The sequence below is a fragment of the Sander vitreus genome, chromosome 14 (assembly GCF_031162955.1).
Source record: "Sander vitreus isolate 19-12246 chromosome 14, sanVit1, whole genome shotgun sequence".
Taxonomy (NCBI): domain Eukaryota; kingdom Metazoa; phylum Chordata; class Actinopteri; order Perciformes; family Percidae; genus Sander; species Sander vitreus.
The window spans coordinates 2864560-2882607 of record NC_135868.1 but is presented as its reverse complement, the minus strand read 5'-3'; the positions used below and the strand labels follow the sequence as shown (position 1 = coordinate 2882607).

Below are 18048 nucleotides of genomic sequence, written 5' to 3'. Positions count from 1 at the left end.
TGTGAAAGTAGACAGTCATGTGACGTGCATACCTGGCTCCCGGAGCACACGGGGAAGTCCTCCACTGGCGGGATCAGTCCCTGGGCAATCAGCTGACCATAAGAGGGCGGGGCTTCCCTCCGCAGCAGCTCCGCCTCCACTCTGGACAGCTGGGTCTCAAAGGACCTGCAACGACCAATCAGAGGGCTCCAATCACACAGTCAACAACGACCAATCACAGGGCTCCAATCACACGGTCATCAACGACCAATCAGAGCGCTCCAATCACACGGTCATCAACGACCAATCAGAGCGCTCCAATCACACGGTCATCACCTTAAGCTGGTTGAGGGTTTGAAGTGTCTGAGGTGACGTACCTGCGTTCGAACATGCGTAGCGAGTAGAGCTTGCAGGTGCAGCCCAGAGCGATGACCAATAGGAGGCCACAGATGAGGCTGCCGATGACGGCCGCCGTGATGACTCGCGTAGGAACGATGACGGGACAGCTCTCCTCATCGCTGCCATCGCCACAGTCGTCCTGGGCATCGCACACCCACGACTCAAACACACAGCGGTTATTCTGCAGATCACAAACACGAAAACACGTTCACGTTCCAGACTCAAACACACACAAAGGCCACTAACTACTTTTGCCACTACTAGTTTCGGGACCTTGGTTAGTAGTCAGCGACTAGTTTCGGGACCTTGGTTAGTAGTCAGCTACTAGTTTCGGGACCTTGGTTAGTAGTCAGCTACTAGTTTTGGGAACTTAGTAGTCAGCTACTAGTTTTGTGACCTTAGTAGTCAGCTACTAGTTTCGGTACCTTGGTTAGTAGTCAGCTACTAGTTTCGGGACCTTGGTTAGTAGTCAGCTACTAGTTTTGGTACCTTGGTTAGTAGTCAGCTACTAGTTTTGGGACCTTGGTTAGTAGTCAGCTACTAGTTTCGGTACCTTGGTTAGTAGTCAGCTACTAGTTTTGGTACCTTGGTTAGTAGTCAGCTACTAATTTTGGTACCTTGGTTAGTAGTCAGCTACTAGTTTTGGGACCTTGGTTAGTAGTCAGCTACTAGTTTTGGTACCTTGGTTAGTAGTCAGACACTAGTTTTGGGACCTTAGTAGTCAGACTACTAGTTTCGGTACCTTGGTTAGTAGTCAGCTACTAGTTTTGGGACCTTAGTAGTCAGCTACTAGTTTCGGGACCTTGGTTAGTAGTCAGCTACTAGTTTCGGGACCTTGGTTAGTAGTCAGCTACTAGTTTTGGGACCTTAGTAGTCAGCTACTAGTTTTGGGACCTTGGTTAGTAGTCAGCTACTAGTTTTGGGACCTTAGTAGTCAGCTACTAGTTTCGGTACCTTGCAGTGGAAGTTTCCCGGCTGGCAGAAGAAGCAGTTCTTCTCATCAGAACCGTTGGGGCAGCGGTTCTGGTAGTTGCAGCGGTCCGATCGAGGGTAACACGCTCCGTTTCTGGAACAGGGGAATTCGTCCTCCTGGCACGAAGAACAGTTGAGCTCGTCCCGGCCGTTGGGACAGTGCCAGTACCCGTCACAGCGCTGCTGCTCCGTGTAACAGCCCCAGTTCCCCCCGCAGGGAACCTCCCACGGCAAACAGAACCCGTCCACCTTAAACACAGAACCAGGTTAGACAGAACCCGTCCACCTTACTTTTAGCATGTATAGAGCCAGACTCCATGTAAATAATCAGGACTTTTAGCGTGTACAGAGCCACTTTTAGTGACTCTAACTGCTGCTGAACATTAGTCCTGTAGGGTAACATTACAGCTTGTTACTAACTGCTGCTGAACATTAGTCCTGTAGGGTAACATTACAGCTTGTTACTAACTGCTGCTGAACATTAGTCCTGTAGGGTAACATTACAGCTTGGTTCTGGTTTAATACTGGACCAGTTTTAGAGATTGTTGTTCCTATCAGACACTCAGACACCAATGCATGCTGGGAAACAGGGTAAAAGTCCCGAGACAGAAACATGTGAGGTTATGAAGGGAACTCACTTGGTAGGTGACGTTGAAGCCTCTGGCCGCGTTGATCTTGTCGGCGTAGAAGTGAATTCGGAGCTGACCGGACGATGAAACCACGGCGACTGGCGCCCGGGAGTCGAACGCCGTGAGCACGCGGAGGAGGCGGCGAGGGTTTTCCTCCAGGCCGTCGTACACCTTCACGTAGTCTCCGTAACCGGTCCCGTCCAGTTTGAAGTCTGTGAACCTCAGGATGACCTGCAGGGAGACAAACGGACCACGTTAAGGCCTCGCCACACACACACACACACACACACACAGAGAGACACACACACGCACACGCACAGAGACACATACACACAGAGACAGAGACACACAGAGACAGAGACACACACACAGAGACACACACACCCCCTTTCTGCAGGTAAAGACTGTGTGAGGATGGAGGTGTGTGTTAACGTCCTGTGTGTGAGTAGTAAAGAACAGTATGTACATATATAAACAGTCAATACCAGAGGTGCATATACAGAGAAAATATATGTAGAAAATAAATAAAGTAGCAAAGTGCAGTACATGAAGTCAAATGTGTCCCCGGTACGTGAGACACACTCCCAGTCTTAGTCGTCCTTATTAATTAATATATCTCTGATATTGGTGCAGTTCTTGAAGGGTCCAGCGCTCCGGTTGGAGTCCAGTTCTTCTTGTTGATGAGGACTTCCCCCAATAACAAGATTAACTCAACTAAATACACATCTTTGTCCATCTCACTGCCTTCAAAACAAATAAATATCTTCATCCTTAAGCTGAACTGATTGGCCAGTGATCAGTCTTAGAAGATGAACATCTACCCAAAATATTGTAGTATTCATACAGTGAAAGAACAGAAAGTACAAGAATACTCAACATCAAGTTCAAATCTCCTTAATGTCCTTTTTACTGGATATATTTCATGTAAGATGTTAAGATGAACATCTTTTACTTTGTTATTAAGACAGGATTAGTCTCCCATTAACCAGATATTTGCCAGTTGATGTCTCCGTAGATTGAAGCCTTAAATAATCTCCCTGAGGGCAGAGGTACTACCTCTTGGATACAGCTCCTGATGTGTTTACATCACCATTTATTCTTGGTAATGTCACCCCCCGAGGAATCTCTCACTACTGAACAGGTTGGATATTTAGGGAAAGTATTATTGAGTATTTCCTGAGGTAATACCTGTAGACCACCATGTCTTCTAATGACCAACAGTCTTCTCTTACGTAATGACTCTGTTCCTCCAAATGAAGTTGAATAAGATCTGATCCATTTTTTGGGATATTTCAGAAGGGATGCTTAATGCTGCTGCTACATAGACAGACGTTGATATTCCTTCAGCTCCAGATAACAAACCTCTACCATTCAATGAAAGATCCTCATCAACCACTTATTCACTGCTTTCAGAACTGGTCCCCTTATAGGACTGAAATGTAGGTTACTGCGACGTTTCCATTCTGATCAATGACAACAGCCAGGTATGTCATTATATTCTTCACAGGACCCCTCTACTTCGGTTAGTTCACATTCCTTAAGTGGTAGTAAAACAGACTTACTCAAAGCCATTCTTAAACCTGACACATCATCCTGGTGGATTCCCCCCCGTAGCTCTGTTGGGTGTAAATCTGGAGAGCTGTCAGTAGAGAACAACTAAACCAATCAGTGCTGCCTACACCGTGTTATCCTCCTGCTAGCGTTAGCACCCAACACCGTGTTATCCTCCTGCTAGCGTTAGCACCCAAAACACCGTGTTATCCTCCTGCTAGCGTTAGCACCCAACACCGTGTTATCCTCCTGCTAGCGTTAGCACCCAACACCGTGTTATCCTCCTGCTAGCGTTAGCACCCAAAACACCGTGTTATCCTCCTGCTAGCGTTAGCACCCAACACCGTGTTATCCTCCTGCTAGCGTTAGCACCCAACACCGTGTTATCCTCCTGCTAGCGTTAGCACCCAACACCGTGTTATCCTCCTGCTAGCGTTAGCACCCAACACCGTGTTATCCTCCTGCTAGCGTTAGCACCCAACACCGTGTTATCCTCCTGCTAGCGTTAGCACCCAACACCGTGTTATCCTCCTGCTAGCGTTAGCACCCAAAACACCGTGTTATCCTCCTGCTAGCGTTAGCACCCAACACCGTGTTATCCTCCTGCTAGCGTTAGCACCCAACACCGTGTTATCCTCCTGCTAGCGTTAGCACCCAACAGGCTGAAACAGGGCAGGTTTAAAACAGTTTTTAGCCTCTAAACATGCTTGAAATGTCATTACCAGAGCTCCCCATGTGCTGTGATTCCTTCTGAGGGAACACAGGGACTCTGACTGCTGGAGATGTGACAGAAAGACATGAAAGCTCTGCTAATCCAGCTCTGATTAGTTCTGCTGTTGATACTGCAGGGAGTGCTTCAGGACCGTCTACAAACTACTGATATTAGTTCCTAGGTGTGTGTTACCTTCCTGTGTGTGAGGTAGAAACAGGATGTGTGGTTCTGATATTAGTTCCTAGGTGTGTGTTACCTTCCTGTGTGTGAGGTAGAAACAGGATGTGTGGTTCTGGTATTTGAGCGTTACCTTGCGGTGGTCCCCGGTGTCGATCAGCCAGGTGCAGTTACTTCCTGGGGGGTAGAAGTCGGGGTAGTTGGGAGAGCTGAAGGAGCCGTAGAAGTTCCTCAGACGTTCTCCACAGGTGGGAACGTCACAGTCTATCTCGTCCCCCAGATCCTGGAAACAACCACACAGAAACACATTCATCACTCATGGACTATTCTCTGACATGCTGCTCGTTGTTCTATCTATTATAGGTTTCATTTATTATTTATAGGGTCTGGACCTGGGTCACTAATGTCAAGCCTTCATGTTTTAACAGAGATAGACCTTTAAAACTTCTTTAAGACCTTTCTGTTTAACCAGAAACAGCTCGGAGGTTGCTAGAGCTAAACCCACCAGACTCCATGTAAATAATCAGGACTTTTAGCGTGTATAGAGCCAGCATATCTCCACCAGACTCCATGTAAATAATCAGGACTTTTAGCGTGTATAGAGCCAGCATATCTCCACCAGACTCCATGTAAATAATCAGGACTTTTAGCGTGTATAGAGCCAGCATATCTCCACATGTAAATGGGTGAATTAAGGGTTTATTTCAACCAAACCAGAGTGGTGATTGTTGGAACAGTGGAAAGATGAACCAAGACGGCTTTTGGTAGTTTGATTTAGTTTCTGTCCACTTTGAATGAAGTGTGTCTTACGATGCTAAAAGTGCTGATTATTTACATGGAGTCTGGTGCGTTTAGGAATCTCAATTTCATGGATGTTTTTAGGTTTAAAAAAAAGGATCTTACTCTTAAACAGAAAGGGCGACCTCCTTATATAAAGTGATGGTTGGGAGTAGTTTCACCCTAGGGTCCTTTGCACCTTGACCTCGAGCCAAACACCCCCCCACAAGCTTTTTTTTCCCTTGGTCTAACATTGGGCGAGTTAGCGTTATCAGCTGGTTAGCTTAGTGCAGGCGCTAATGGTTCCACGTTTGTATCTCGTAAATGACCCCACTAATAATGCCTGAAATGATACCAAACTTCTACAGTAGTACAAATACTTTCTGTACTTATTAAAACAATGGATTGGAAGGTTTGTAAGTACACCAGGAGTTTATTTAAATAGCACTTGCCTGCTGGCTTCTACTCTCTGCTGCTAGCGCTGGTAGCTAGCGTTGCTAGCTAGCTAGCTCTCTGATTGTCCTCCATTAGTTGTAGTCCTCGTCCGTGTATTCAGGCACCAATAGGTACGGGCGAGCCACTCATCGTCGCGGTCGATGCTCACCTCTGACTCTGCCAATCTCTTGATCTATTCTGCTGTTCTCGCACTTCTTGCTTGGTAGCCTCTTCCGGCAACAGCTGTTGTGCTCTGTGCGTGATCTCGCGCAGTAGCAGCCGCGAGGAGTATCCATCAGACAAGTGTTATTTAAATATACTCCTGGTGTACTTACAAACTTTCTAATGCCTCGTTTTATAAGTACAGAAAGTATTTGTACTACTGTAGAAGTTTGGTATCATTTCAGGCATTATTAGTGGGGTCATTTACGAGATACAAACGTGGATCCATTTGCGCCTGCACTAAGCTAACCAGCTGATAACGCTAACTGCACCGATGTTATAACGAGGAACTAAGCTTCTGGGGGGGGGGTGTTTGGCTCCAGGTCAAGGTGCAAAGGACCCTAGGGTGAAACTACTCCCAACCATCACTTTATAGGGTCTGGACCTGGGTCACTAATGTCGTTCCTAAATGTTTAATATGCTTGAACAATCTGAATCTCCAATCTGAAACTGTTGCCAGCTCCATATTTGATGTTTAACAGGAAGGACTGTCGTTCATGATTCAACATGAAAAAGGACCATTGACATTCCTGTTTGTGCCAATCACAGACTGGTGAATGTTACTGGTGTATCAGGTGTGTTACTGGTTTATCAGGTGTGTTACCTGGTAGACTGGTGAATGTTACTGGTTTCTCAGGTGTGTTACCTGGTAGACTGGTGAATGTTACTGGTTTCTCAGGTGTGTTACCTGGTTTCTCAGGTGTGTTACCTGGTTTCTCAGGTGTGTTACCTGGTAGACTGGTGAATGTTACTGGTTTCTCAGGTGTGTTACCAGTGTATCAGGTGTGTTACTGGTGTATCAGGTGTGTTACCGGTGTATCAGGTGTGTTACCTGGTAGACTGGTGAATGTTACTGGTTTCTCAGGTGTGTTACCTGGTAGACTGTGAATGTTACTGGTTTCTCAGGTGTGTTATCTGGTGTATCAGGTGTGTTACCTGGTAGACTGGTGAATGTTACTGGTTTCTCAGGTGTGTTACTGGTTTCTCAGGTGTGTTACCTGGTAGACTGGTGAATGTTACTGGTTTCTCAGGTGTGTTACTGGTTTCTCAGGTGTGTTACTGGTTTATCAGGTGTGTTACCTGGTAGACTGGTGAATGTTACTGGTTTCTCAGGTGTGTTACCTGGTTTCTCAGGTGTGTTACCTGGTAGACTGTGAATGTTACTGGTTTATCAGGTGTGTTACCTGGTAGACTGGTGAATGTTACTGGTTTCTCAGGTGTGTTACCTGGTAGACTGGTGAATGTTACTGGTTTCTCAGGTGTGTTACCTGGTAGACTGGTGAATGTTACTGGTTTCTCAGGTGTGTCACCTGGTAGACTGGTGAATGTTACTGGTTTCTCAGGTGTGTTACCTGGTAGACTGGTGAATGTTACTGGTTTCTCAGGTGTGTTACTGGTTTATCAGGTGTGTTACCTGGTAGACTGGTGAATGTTACTGGTTTCTCAGGTGTGTTACCTGGTAGACTGGTGAATGTTACTGGTTTCTCAGGTGTGTTACTGGTGTATCAGGTGTGTTACCTGGTAGACTGGTGAATGTTACTGGTTTCTCAGGTGTGTTACCTGGTTTCTCAGGTGTGTTACCTGGTAGACTGGTGAATGTTACTGGTTTCTCAGGTGTGTTACTGGTTTCTCAGGTGTGTTACCTGGTAGACTGGTGAATGTTACTGGTTTCTCAGGTGTGTTACCTGGTTTATCAGGTGTGTTACCTGGCAGTCGATGCTGCCGTCACAGCGCAGGCTGTGCGGCAGGCAGGTGTAGATGCGGGTGTAGCGGGACAGGCAGGGGAACTGGTTCAGGCTGCAGGGCTGGAAGGAGAACGGAGACTCCACACACAGCTCCTCGTCCGAGTTGTCTCCACACTCGTCCATGGAGTTACAGCGCCACCAGTCGGGGATGCACTTCCCGTTAGAGCAGTGGAACTGGTCCACGTCACAGCCAGACGCCTCCAGCTTCCCTGAAACAACACGCAGCCTTCAGTTACGCTCTGAAGTAGGACTGTTGCTGGGGTTGTTTTGGGCTAAAATCCTTAATTATGCGTCACGTTTTCTTAAAAAATGTGATGGAATATGCGGGAACCTTTTAAAACGGTGGAGTCATCGCGACGTCATCGCGGCGTCATCGCGGCGTCATCGCGGGGTCATCGCGGGGTTTACAGCTTTTAGATGATGGTCACGTAATTACATCACTTCATAACGCTCCCATGGCAACAGGGGAAACAGCTGCTCTCGTGTGAAGTAAACGCATCATTTCTCATCTTTCTGAGAAGATATTTGGGACTTTTTACAACGAAAATGCGGAGATTATGACATCATGTAAGACCCGCATATTCTGCGCGAAAATCGGCAATTTATGCGGCGAAAGTGCCCCCCCCCCCCCGAAATAAATATGCAGACTCTGGCTGATTATGCGTTGAGTTATGAGATCACATGATCAGGTTTTTCTGGAGGGACGGGTCTATAAAATGTGATATTGCTGATATCGATTTTATTTCTGTATTTTTAAACATTTGTAAAATTACAAAAGTTAATAAGAGTCGAAATAGATTCATAACTAATTAAAGAGTTTTATTTTTACGTTTCCAAAACCTTTCCAGGTTTTTCAAAGCGTATGAACCCTGTGGTATCTAGTTCCGACCTGCGGCCGTTTGCTGCGTGTCATCCCCCCCTCTCTCACGTCTGAACTGTCCAATCACAACGGCCTGAAGCCCCAGACGCACCCGCCAGGCGCACCCGCCAGGCGCACCCGCCAGGTGCCGACCGTCAGCAGTAAAGCCAGTCTGACTGATCAGTCTCCCCGAGTCGGTCCAGAAAGTTCCTCAGAACACCGAAGAGACGAGACGTAATACGTCTCCATAGCAGCAGGCGGCGCTAATCTGGATCGTCGCCCCAAAAAATGAAAACCAGCAGCTGATTGGACGAACGCGTCACGTGGGTCTGGCTGCTCCCAGACCATCATGGCGTCTCGTTCAGAATACGATCTCATATTGTCCTAAAATATTTCACCGTAACGTGTTTCTGGAAACATGTGAAGAGAGAAACAGGCCGTGCAGCTGCTGAATCTGTCTTCATTTCAGATCAACAAAGGTCAGTTTATCAGATGTTAATCAGATTCTGAGAGACTCTAGTCACGCTCATCCTGCTCCCCGTTTCCTGGTTAGCTCTCCACCAATCAGATGGCTCATTGAGTCTGACTGCTGCCCGCCCCCCCGATTATACATGTCCAATCAGCCCAAATGAAGGCCGACGGCCCCTCGGACGGACGACGGCACGGAGCACCGACCAGACTCGAGTCAGCGACCTCCCAGACGGTCAGACGGACGACTATCAGCTCGTGTCTCGGGCTCTAAACGCCAAACAAAGACAGGTGATGAAACGGCAGGTACGGCGTGTGCACCATCCCGAGTGAGTCTCACCGGTGACGTAGGAGAGGCGGAAGCCTTTCCCCGTCAGACTGTCGTCGGAGTGGAAGTGGATCCACACGTGGTCCTGGGAGGAGATGTACGGGGGGGGCAGAGAGGACCCACAAACTCTCAGGCCGTCCAGACTCCGGTAACTGCTCACGGACATCCAGTCTGCAGAGCAGCGGTGGGAGCCCTGCAGGTCAAAGTCCTGGAAACTACAGAGAGACAGACAGGTCAGACAGACAGGTCAAAGTCCTGGAAACTACAGAGAGACAGACAGGTCAGACAGACAGGTCAAAGTCCTGGAAACTACAGAGAGACAGACAGACAGACAGGTCAGACAGGTCAAAGTCCTGGAAACTACAGAGAGACAGACAGGTCAGACAGACAGGTCAAAGTCCTGGAAACTACAGAGAGACAGACAGGTCAGACAGACAGGTCAAAGTCCTGGAAACTACAGAGAGACAGACAGACAGACAGGTCAAAGTCCTGGAAACTACAGACAGACAGACAGGTCAGACAGACAGGTCAAAGTCCTGGAAACTACGGACAGACAGACAGGTCAGACAGACAGGTCAAAGTCCTGGAAACTACGAGACAGGTCAGACAGACAGGTCAAAGTCCTGGAAACTACAGACAGACAGACAGGTCAGACAGACAGGTCAAAGTCCTGGAAACTACAGACAGACAGACAGGTCAGACAGACAGGTCAAAGTCCTGGAAACTACAGAAAGACAGACAGGTACAGACAGGTCAAAGTCCTGGAAACTACAGACAGACAGACAGGTCAGACAGGTCAAAGTCCTGGAAACTACAGAGAGACAGACAGGTCAAAGTCCTGGAAACTACAGAGAGACAGACAGGTCAAAGTCCTGGAAACTACAGACAGACAGGACAGACAGACAGGTCAAAGTCCTGAAAACTACAGACAGACAGGTCAGACAGACAGGTCAAAGTCCTGGAAACTACAGAAAGACAGACAGGTCAGACAGGTCAAAGTCCTGGAAACTACAGAGAGACAGACAGGTCAGAGTCCTGGAAACTACAGAGAGACAGACAGACAGACAGACAGGTCAGACAGGTCAAAGTCCTGGAAACTACAGAGAGACAGACAGGTCAGACAGACAGGTCAAAGTCCTGGAAACTACAGACAGACAGGTCAGACAGACAGGTCAAAGTCCTGGAAACTACAGAGAGACAGACAGGTCAGACAGACAGGTCAAAGTCCTGGAAACTACAGACAGACAGGTCAGACAGACAGGTCAAAGTCCTGGAAACTACAGAAAGACAGACAGGTCAGACAGACAGGTCAAAGTCCTGGAAACTACAGAAAGACAGACAGGTCAGACAGGTCAAAGTCCTGGAAACTACAGACAGACAGACAGGTCAGACAGGTCAAAGTCCTGGAAACTACAGAGACAGACAGACAGACAGACAGGTCAGACAGGTCAAAGTCCTGGAAACTACAGAGAGACAGACAGGTCAGACAGACAGGTCAAAGTCCTGGAAACTACAGACAGACAGGTCAGACAGACAGGTCAAAGTCCTGGAAACTACAGAGAGACAGACAGGTCAGACAGACAGGTCAAAGTCCTGGAAACTACAGACAGACAGGTCAGACAGACAGGTCAAAGTCCTGGAAACTACAGAAAGACAGACAGGTCAGACAGACAGGTCAAAGTCCTGGAAACTACAGAAAGACAGACAGGTCAGACAGGTCAAAGTCCTGGAAACTACAGAAAGACAGACAGGTCAGACAGGTCAAAGTCCTGGAAACTACAGAAAGACAGACAGGTCAGACAGGTCAAAGTCCTGGAAACTACAGAGAGACAGACAGGTCAAAGTCCTGGAAACTACAGAGAGACAGACAGGTCAGAGTCCTGGAAACTACAGACAGACAGGTCAGACAGGTCAAAGTCCTGGAAACTACAGAGAGACAGACAGGTCAGACAGACAGGTCAAAGTCCTGAAAACTACAGACAAAGTCCTGGAAACTACAGACAGACAGGTCATAGTCCTGGAAACTACAGACAGGGTCAAAGTCCTGGAAACTACAGAGAGACAGACAGGTCAGACAGACAGGTGAAAGTCCTGGAAACTACAGACAGACAGGTCAAAGTCCTGGAAACTACAGAGAGACAGACAGGTCAGACAGGTCAAAGTCCTGGAAACTACAGAGAGACAGGTGAAAGTCCTGGAAACTACAGACAGGTCAGACAGACAGGTCAACGTCCTAGAAACTACAGAGAGACAGACAGGTCAGACAGACAGGTCAAAGTCCTGGAAACTCCAGACAGACAGGTCAGACAGACAGGTCAAAGTCCTGGAAACTCCAGAGAGACAGACAGGTCAGACAGACAGGTCAAAGTCCTGGAAACTCCAGACAGACAGGTCAGATAGACAGGTCAAAGTCCTGGAAACTCCAGACAGACAGGTCAGATAGACAGGTCAAAGTCCTGGAAACTCCAGACAGACAGGTATTTGTGACTGCTGTAGCCATGGTAACGGCCTGCTACCTGAGCGTGATGGCGTCCCCGGGCCGGGCCCTGATGTTCCAGCTGCAGTTGAGTCGGGCCGGGTACTGGAAGGGCCAGCCAGGGCTGGTGATCACCCCACTGGAGCCTCTCAGCAGCTCCGCTACCTCACCACACGCTGCAGGGAGAGAGACAGGCAGCCAGGGAGTGAGACAGGCAGCCAGGGAGTGAGACAGGCAGCCAGGGGGTGAGACACAGGCAGAGAGAGACAGGCAGCCAGGGGGTGAGACACAGGCAGAGAGAGACAGGCAGCCAGGGGGTGAGACAGGCAGCCAGGGAGTGAGACACAGGCAGAGAGAGACAGGCAGCCAGGGGGTGAGACAGGCAGCCAGGGAGTGAGACACAGGCAGAGAGAGACAGGCAGCCAGGGGGTGAGACAAAGGCAGCCAGTGGGGTGATCACCAGCCAGGGCTGGTGATCACCCCACTGGAGCCTCTCAGCAGCTCCGCTACCTCACCACACGCTACAGGGAGAGAGACAGGCAGCCAGGGAGTGAGACAGGCAGCCAGGGAGTGAGACAGGCAGCCAGGGAGTGAGACACAGGCAGAGAGAGACAGGCAGCCAGGGGGTGAGACACAGGCAGAGAGAGACAGGCAGCCAGGGGGTGAGACACAGGCAGAGAGAGACAGGCAGCCAGGGGGTGAGACAGGCAGAGAGAGAGACACAGGCAGGGAGAGACAGGCAGCCAGTGGGGTGATCACCACCCCACTGGAGCCTCTCAGCAGCTCTGCTACCTCACCACAAGCTACAGGGAGAGAGACAGGCAGCCAGGAGGTGAGGCAGGCAGCCAGGGGGTGAGACAGGCAGAGAGAGAGACACAGGCAGGGAGAGACAGGCAGCCAGTGGGGTGATCACCACCCCACTGGAGCCTCTCAGCAGCTCTGCTACCTCACCACACGCTGCAGGGGGAGAGACAGGCAGCCAGGGGGTGAGACAGGCAGAGACAGACATAGGCAGGGAGAGAGACAGGCAGGGAGAGACAGAAAGCCAGGGGGTGAGACAGGCAGGGAGACACAGGCAGCCAGGTGGTGAAACAGGCAGAGAGAGAGACACAGGCAGGGGGTGAGACAGGCAGGGATGGGGTGAGACAGGCAGAGAGAGAGAGTCAGGGAGTGAGACAGTCAGAGATGGGGTGAGACAGGCAGAGAGAGAAAGTCAGGGAGAGAGAGAGACAGGCAGGGGTGAGACAGGCAGGGAGAGAAAGTCAGAGAGAGAGAGATAGGCAGGCAGGGGGTGAGACAGGCAGAGAGAGAAAGTCAGGGAGAGAGAGGGTGAGACAGGCAGGGAGAGAGAGAAACAGGTAGGGGGTGAGACAGGCAGAGAAGGGGTGAGACAGGCAGGGAGAGACAGGCAAAGAGACACAGGCAGGGAGAGACAGGCAAAGAGAGACACAGGCAGCTAGGTGGTGAGACAGGCAGAGAGAGAGAGACACAGGCAGCTAGGTGGTGAGACAGGCAGGGAGAGACAAGTAGCCAGGGGGTGAGACAGGCAGAGAGAGAGAGTCAGGGATTGAGACAGTCAGGGAGGAGGTGAGACAGGCAGAGAGAGACAGACAGGCAGGGGGTGAGACAGGCAGGGAGAGAGACAGACAGGCAGGGGGTGAGACAGGCAGGGGGTGAGACAGGCAGGGAGAGAGACACAGGCAGGGAGAGAGACACAGGCAGGCAGGGGTGAGACAGGCAGGGAGAGAGACAGGCAGGCAGGGGGTGAGACAGGCAGGGGTGAGAGAGGCAGGGGTGAGACAGGCAGGGACAGTCAGGGAGGGAGGGGTTGAGACAGGTAGGGAGAGAAAGACAGGCAGGGGGTGAGACAGGCAGGGAGAGACAGTCAGGCAGGGAGGAGGTGAGATAGGCAGGGGGTGAGACAGGCAGAGAAAGAGACAGGCAAGGACAGAGACAGGCAGGGGTGAGACAGTCAGGGAAGGGGGTGAGACAGGGAGGGAGAGAGACAGGCAGGGGTGAGACAGACAGACAGAGACAGGTTCACGGTGCAGATGTTGAGATTGTGACATCATCATTATGGTTGTGACCTCACCATTAGAAATCCCCGACACGTAGACGTTGTCGTTACTCTGAGACGCAGCAATGCATCCTGGGAAAGACACAGACAGAATTACAGGAAGCTTGTGTCAGTACCCGATCCGTCCTGCCTTTTACCAAGCCATCACCTCCCGTTAGCATCCCGTTAGCATCCCGTTAGCATCCCATTGACTGCCATTCATTCTGACGTCACTTTGACAGAGAATACCTTTACATCTGAAGCGTTTAAAGACTCTATTTGTCCGTTGTTTATTTCTAAAGAAACACGACAATGTATAAAAGGCTCCATTACCTTGTAGCTCACGTTATGGCTCCGTAGCAGACGTTTTTATAACAATAGGCTAACGATTGGGTCATAACCACGAGACTTCCTGTCTCATAGTAGAGGAGTTACCGTATAGTACAGGAGAAGCTCTCAGGCAGTTTGGACTTCCATCAGCTGTTTAAGTGTAATGACTAATGTTAACTATCATTTTAGTGATCAATAATGAGCCTGTGTCTATGTTATCTCCTTACATATACCTACGCTCTCCGTCTCTGCTAGATTGGGAATGATTGAGATTTCTCTTGGCACAGCTACCAGAAGACTTCCAACTTTCAGACAGGTTGCTCACGTCACATCTACGTCTTCAAGCTCAGTTGGAGGCTGCTCAGTAACGCTCAGCCATCACCGGGAAAGAGACGTCACTGGTCTCCGTCCAGAGACGTCACTGGTCTCCGTCCAGAGACACGGGGTCTGCTGCTCCGTTATATATACTGACTATGGTTCTGCCCATAATTACATAGTAGAAAACGTAACAATTTCCCACTATAGTAGCTACATGCAGTAAACATGTCATCTTAGCTGGCAATGTTGTTAAATTCTCCCCAATCCGGGTCACATTCCTGCTGAATGTCTGATTGTGTAGTGTTTGGTTCAGAAGCCTTTATCTGAGATTTTGACATTAGAAAGTGCTGCTTCGTTCCACTACAATCTAACGTTAGCATACTCATAGCTAACTATTATAGCTGCATGCTAACGCGACATAGTGGAGCATATATAGCTATATATGTATGTGTGTAGCAGGACTTTGTACTGTAAAAAATCACCAATGAAGGCTTCTAAATATACAGTATATACAAGTACTACACAACTGGACATGTCCCAGCAGTAAAGTGGAGGGATTTGGGGTGATATACCCAGCATTGAGCTACATAACAGTTAGCTGGTCTCTCACAGAGATCTCAGTTGTAGCGTAGAACTGATCAGGCGGTGTCATAAAACACGTTGAGTTTCTTCTCAGATCTTACAAGTGGTACGGATCGGGTACTGACAAAGCTGTCACTGCAAAGACTCTCAGCCATGTTATCATGTTTCATCATCACATGATCCCTCTGCAGCCAATCAATGACAGTTTAATACTACTAATATACAGGAGTTAATACTACTGATATACAGCAGTTAATACTGTCTCAACAAGCAGATACTGACTATATACAAACACACACACAGAGAGAGACACACACACACACACGCACACACACACACACACACACACGTAAAGTCAGGAGAAAGAATGGTTTGTTTTGAACTGAGATGTCTGGAAGAGCTCCGTTATAAAAGTGACTCATCACCTTTTAGATTGTGGTATAAAATGGGTTTTAATGATCTCGTCTCACATCGACCGCTGACCTACATCTAAATCATATCGTGACAGACTTAAATATGGTGATAGAACTTGTGATTTACAGGCCTAGTTGTTTGGTTTATTAACGGTTTCTGGAAAACAAGACACTTAAGACCAAATGATGAAATAATCAGCCAATTAATGGGCAACTACCTTTTTGTCTCACTAAAAGTTCTGTTGTTGCTGCTGACAGACTCAGATTATTATTCTAAGTGTCTGACAACATTATGGGATGGATCCCTACAGAGATAGACCTTTTAGTTAAAGAGGAAGATCCTTTTAGTTTAACATGAAACAGCCCCGAAATCACCATCACCAAACTACACCAGACTCCATGTAAATAATCAGGACTTTTAGCATGTATAGAGCCAGCATATTTCCACCAGACTCCATGTAAATAATTAGGACTTTTAGCGTGTATAGAGCCAGCATATTTCCACGTCAATGTGGAATAAATAAATGTGTTTATTTCAACCAAAACTAGAGTTGTGATGGTTGGAAAAAGTGAAAAAATGACCCAAGACGGCTTTTGATAGTTTTATTTAGTTCCTGTCCACTTTGAATGAAGTGTGTCTTACGATGCTTAAAGTGCTGATTATTTATATGGAGTCTGGTGGGTTTAGCGAACACAATTGCATGGATGTTTTCATGTGTTCATGTAGTAATTGCTGCTTATTTTAAAACTGAATTAGATGCATTATTAGACATGTGACCTATCTAATCCAATACATGACAGTAGTTACCCTTTAATCAATAAACAAAGATCCAAGTTACTCAAGATAAACAGAGAATAAGTTAATGATTAACTGCCTTGATGTTTTGTATGTTAATACATTATAATAACTGTCCCAGTCTCTGTTGATTTCGGGGTGTTTAATCAGTGTGTTTGGTGTGAAACTCACCTGAGAGGATGAGCAGGTAGCCTGCGGCTCGGAGGGCCATAATGACCCGGATGATGATGATGATGATGAAGGTGACTAAACAGCTGGAGGAGCTGACCGCTGCATGTCAGCCACAAAAATCTAATTAAACACTGTAATCTGCCCGGAAACAGCTGACAGCTCGCAGAAATACACACTGTGTTCGCTTCTGTTACAAGTCTAATCTAATCTACCGGCTAGCTATGCTAACAGCCCGAGCTAACGGCTCCAAACAAAGACATGAGCTAACAGCTAACGTTAGCTGCTAGCAGCTGTTAGCTCCGGAGAACAACATGTCCCGACACTAACAACCTCTGCTGTCTGCACACGGCCGCACATTATCACGGGAATGTCCCGGGATAAGTGTTAATATTACAACACAGAGCTAACAGGTTAGCTAACGGGACAACAGAACGGGGAGCTAAATGCTAACCAGCTAAGGAGGCTAGCATTGATAACACTGGGACATGCTAACAGTGCTAAGCGGTTAGCATCGATGACACCGGGTGGTTCAAACCCGGAGAGGGTCAGCTAACCCGGGTTAATCTGCGGTAACCCGAGCTAACGGACTGCCGGAACAATGCGAGAGGTTACAGGCGCGAGCGTCGCTCCGTGTGCCGTTGTGACGACATCTTGACAGGCTGTTAGCTGTTAGCCGTTAGCATCGAGCGGAACAACAACAGTCCGCAGGCAGCAGCAGCGAGTGTTGATGATGAGTAGCGGAGCTCCGCCCCCTCCGTGGTTGTCAGTGTGACGTCACAAACCCATCTGTTTAATCCCCGGATGTAGGAGTCAACACTAGAAAGCGTTTATGGATCAGTGGAACACAAACATGGTGGACCAGCTATTTAATGTAGAGGGCCGACTTTCCTAAATATACTGGCAGACCTCCACCTACTTCTGTCTCCCTCCCCGACAGACGTTACTCTGCTAATCATCACGTGATTACATTAAAGAGACACACCAGACCTCAGCAGTCATCACAGACGTCACATTCATCAGTGTAACCTGGTTGGTCTTTCTCCATGAAGTTATTATTAACATGATATGAGTCTGGCTGTTAAAGCATCTGCTCCTCTCTCTGTAGGCCTGGTTCTTTATGTTGTTATTGTTGTATGTTATCTATATTTGGGCTATTATTATATGATTATATTATTTTTAATATTTATATTTTTTTATATTAATATTTACAATAAAAAAAAAAATGTCCAGCTTAAAATCAACTTTATTAACAACAACAAGCAGGAAGTAAGAGCACATGTTCTGTTCTTCCTTCTGTTAGGGACAGTCCATCTGCCCCCCCCAGGACAGTCCATCTGCCCCCCCCCAGGACAGTCCATCTGCCCCCCCCCAGGACAGTCCATCTGCCCCCCCCCCTCCAGCTGAGTCCATCTGTCTGTGTCTTTGTCTCTGTGTGTGTGTCTCTGTCTGTGTGTGTATGTGTGTGTGTCTCTGTGTGTGTGTGTGTGTGTGTCTCTGTGTGTGTGTGTGTGTGTGTGTCTCTCTGTGTGTGTGTGTGTGTGTGTCTGTGTGTGTGTGTGTGTCTCTGTGTGTGTGTGTGTGTGTGTGTCTCTGTGTGTGTGTGTGTGTGTGTGTATGTGTCTCTGTGTGTGTGTGTGTGTCTCTGTGTGTGTG

The 18048-nt window shown here is 48.2% G+C and overlaps 1 protein-coding gene across 1 annotated transcript in view; it reads right to left on the bottom strand.

Moving 5' to 3' along the window:
* Positions 1-17286, bottom strand: part of lrp12 (low density lipoprotein receptor-related protein 12) — a 19409-nt gene extending 2123 nt beyond the window's left edge. The window contains exons 1-10 of the mRNA XM_078267619.1: positions 16396-17286; positions 13822-13878; positions 11770-11905; positions 9266-9468; positions 7560-7807; positions 4553-4702; positions 1989-2210; positions 1333-1599; positions 357-559; positions 33-165 (exon numbers count right to left, since the gene is read on the bottom strand). Of these exons, the coding sequence (XP_078123745.1) occupies positions 33-165; positions 357-559; positions 1333-1599; positions 1989-2210; positions 4553-4702; positions 7560-7807; positions 9266-9468; positions 11770-11905; positions 13822-13878; positions 16396-16435 (1659 nt within the window). The 5' untranslated portion in view covers positions 16436-17286. The remainder of the gene's footprint in view (positions 1-32; positions 166-356; positions 560-1332; positions 1600-1988; positions 2211-4552; positions 4703-7559; positions 7808-9265; positions 9469-11769; positions 11906-13821; positions 13879-16395) is intronic.
* Positions 17287-18048: the final 762 nt, after the last annotated feature.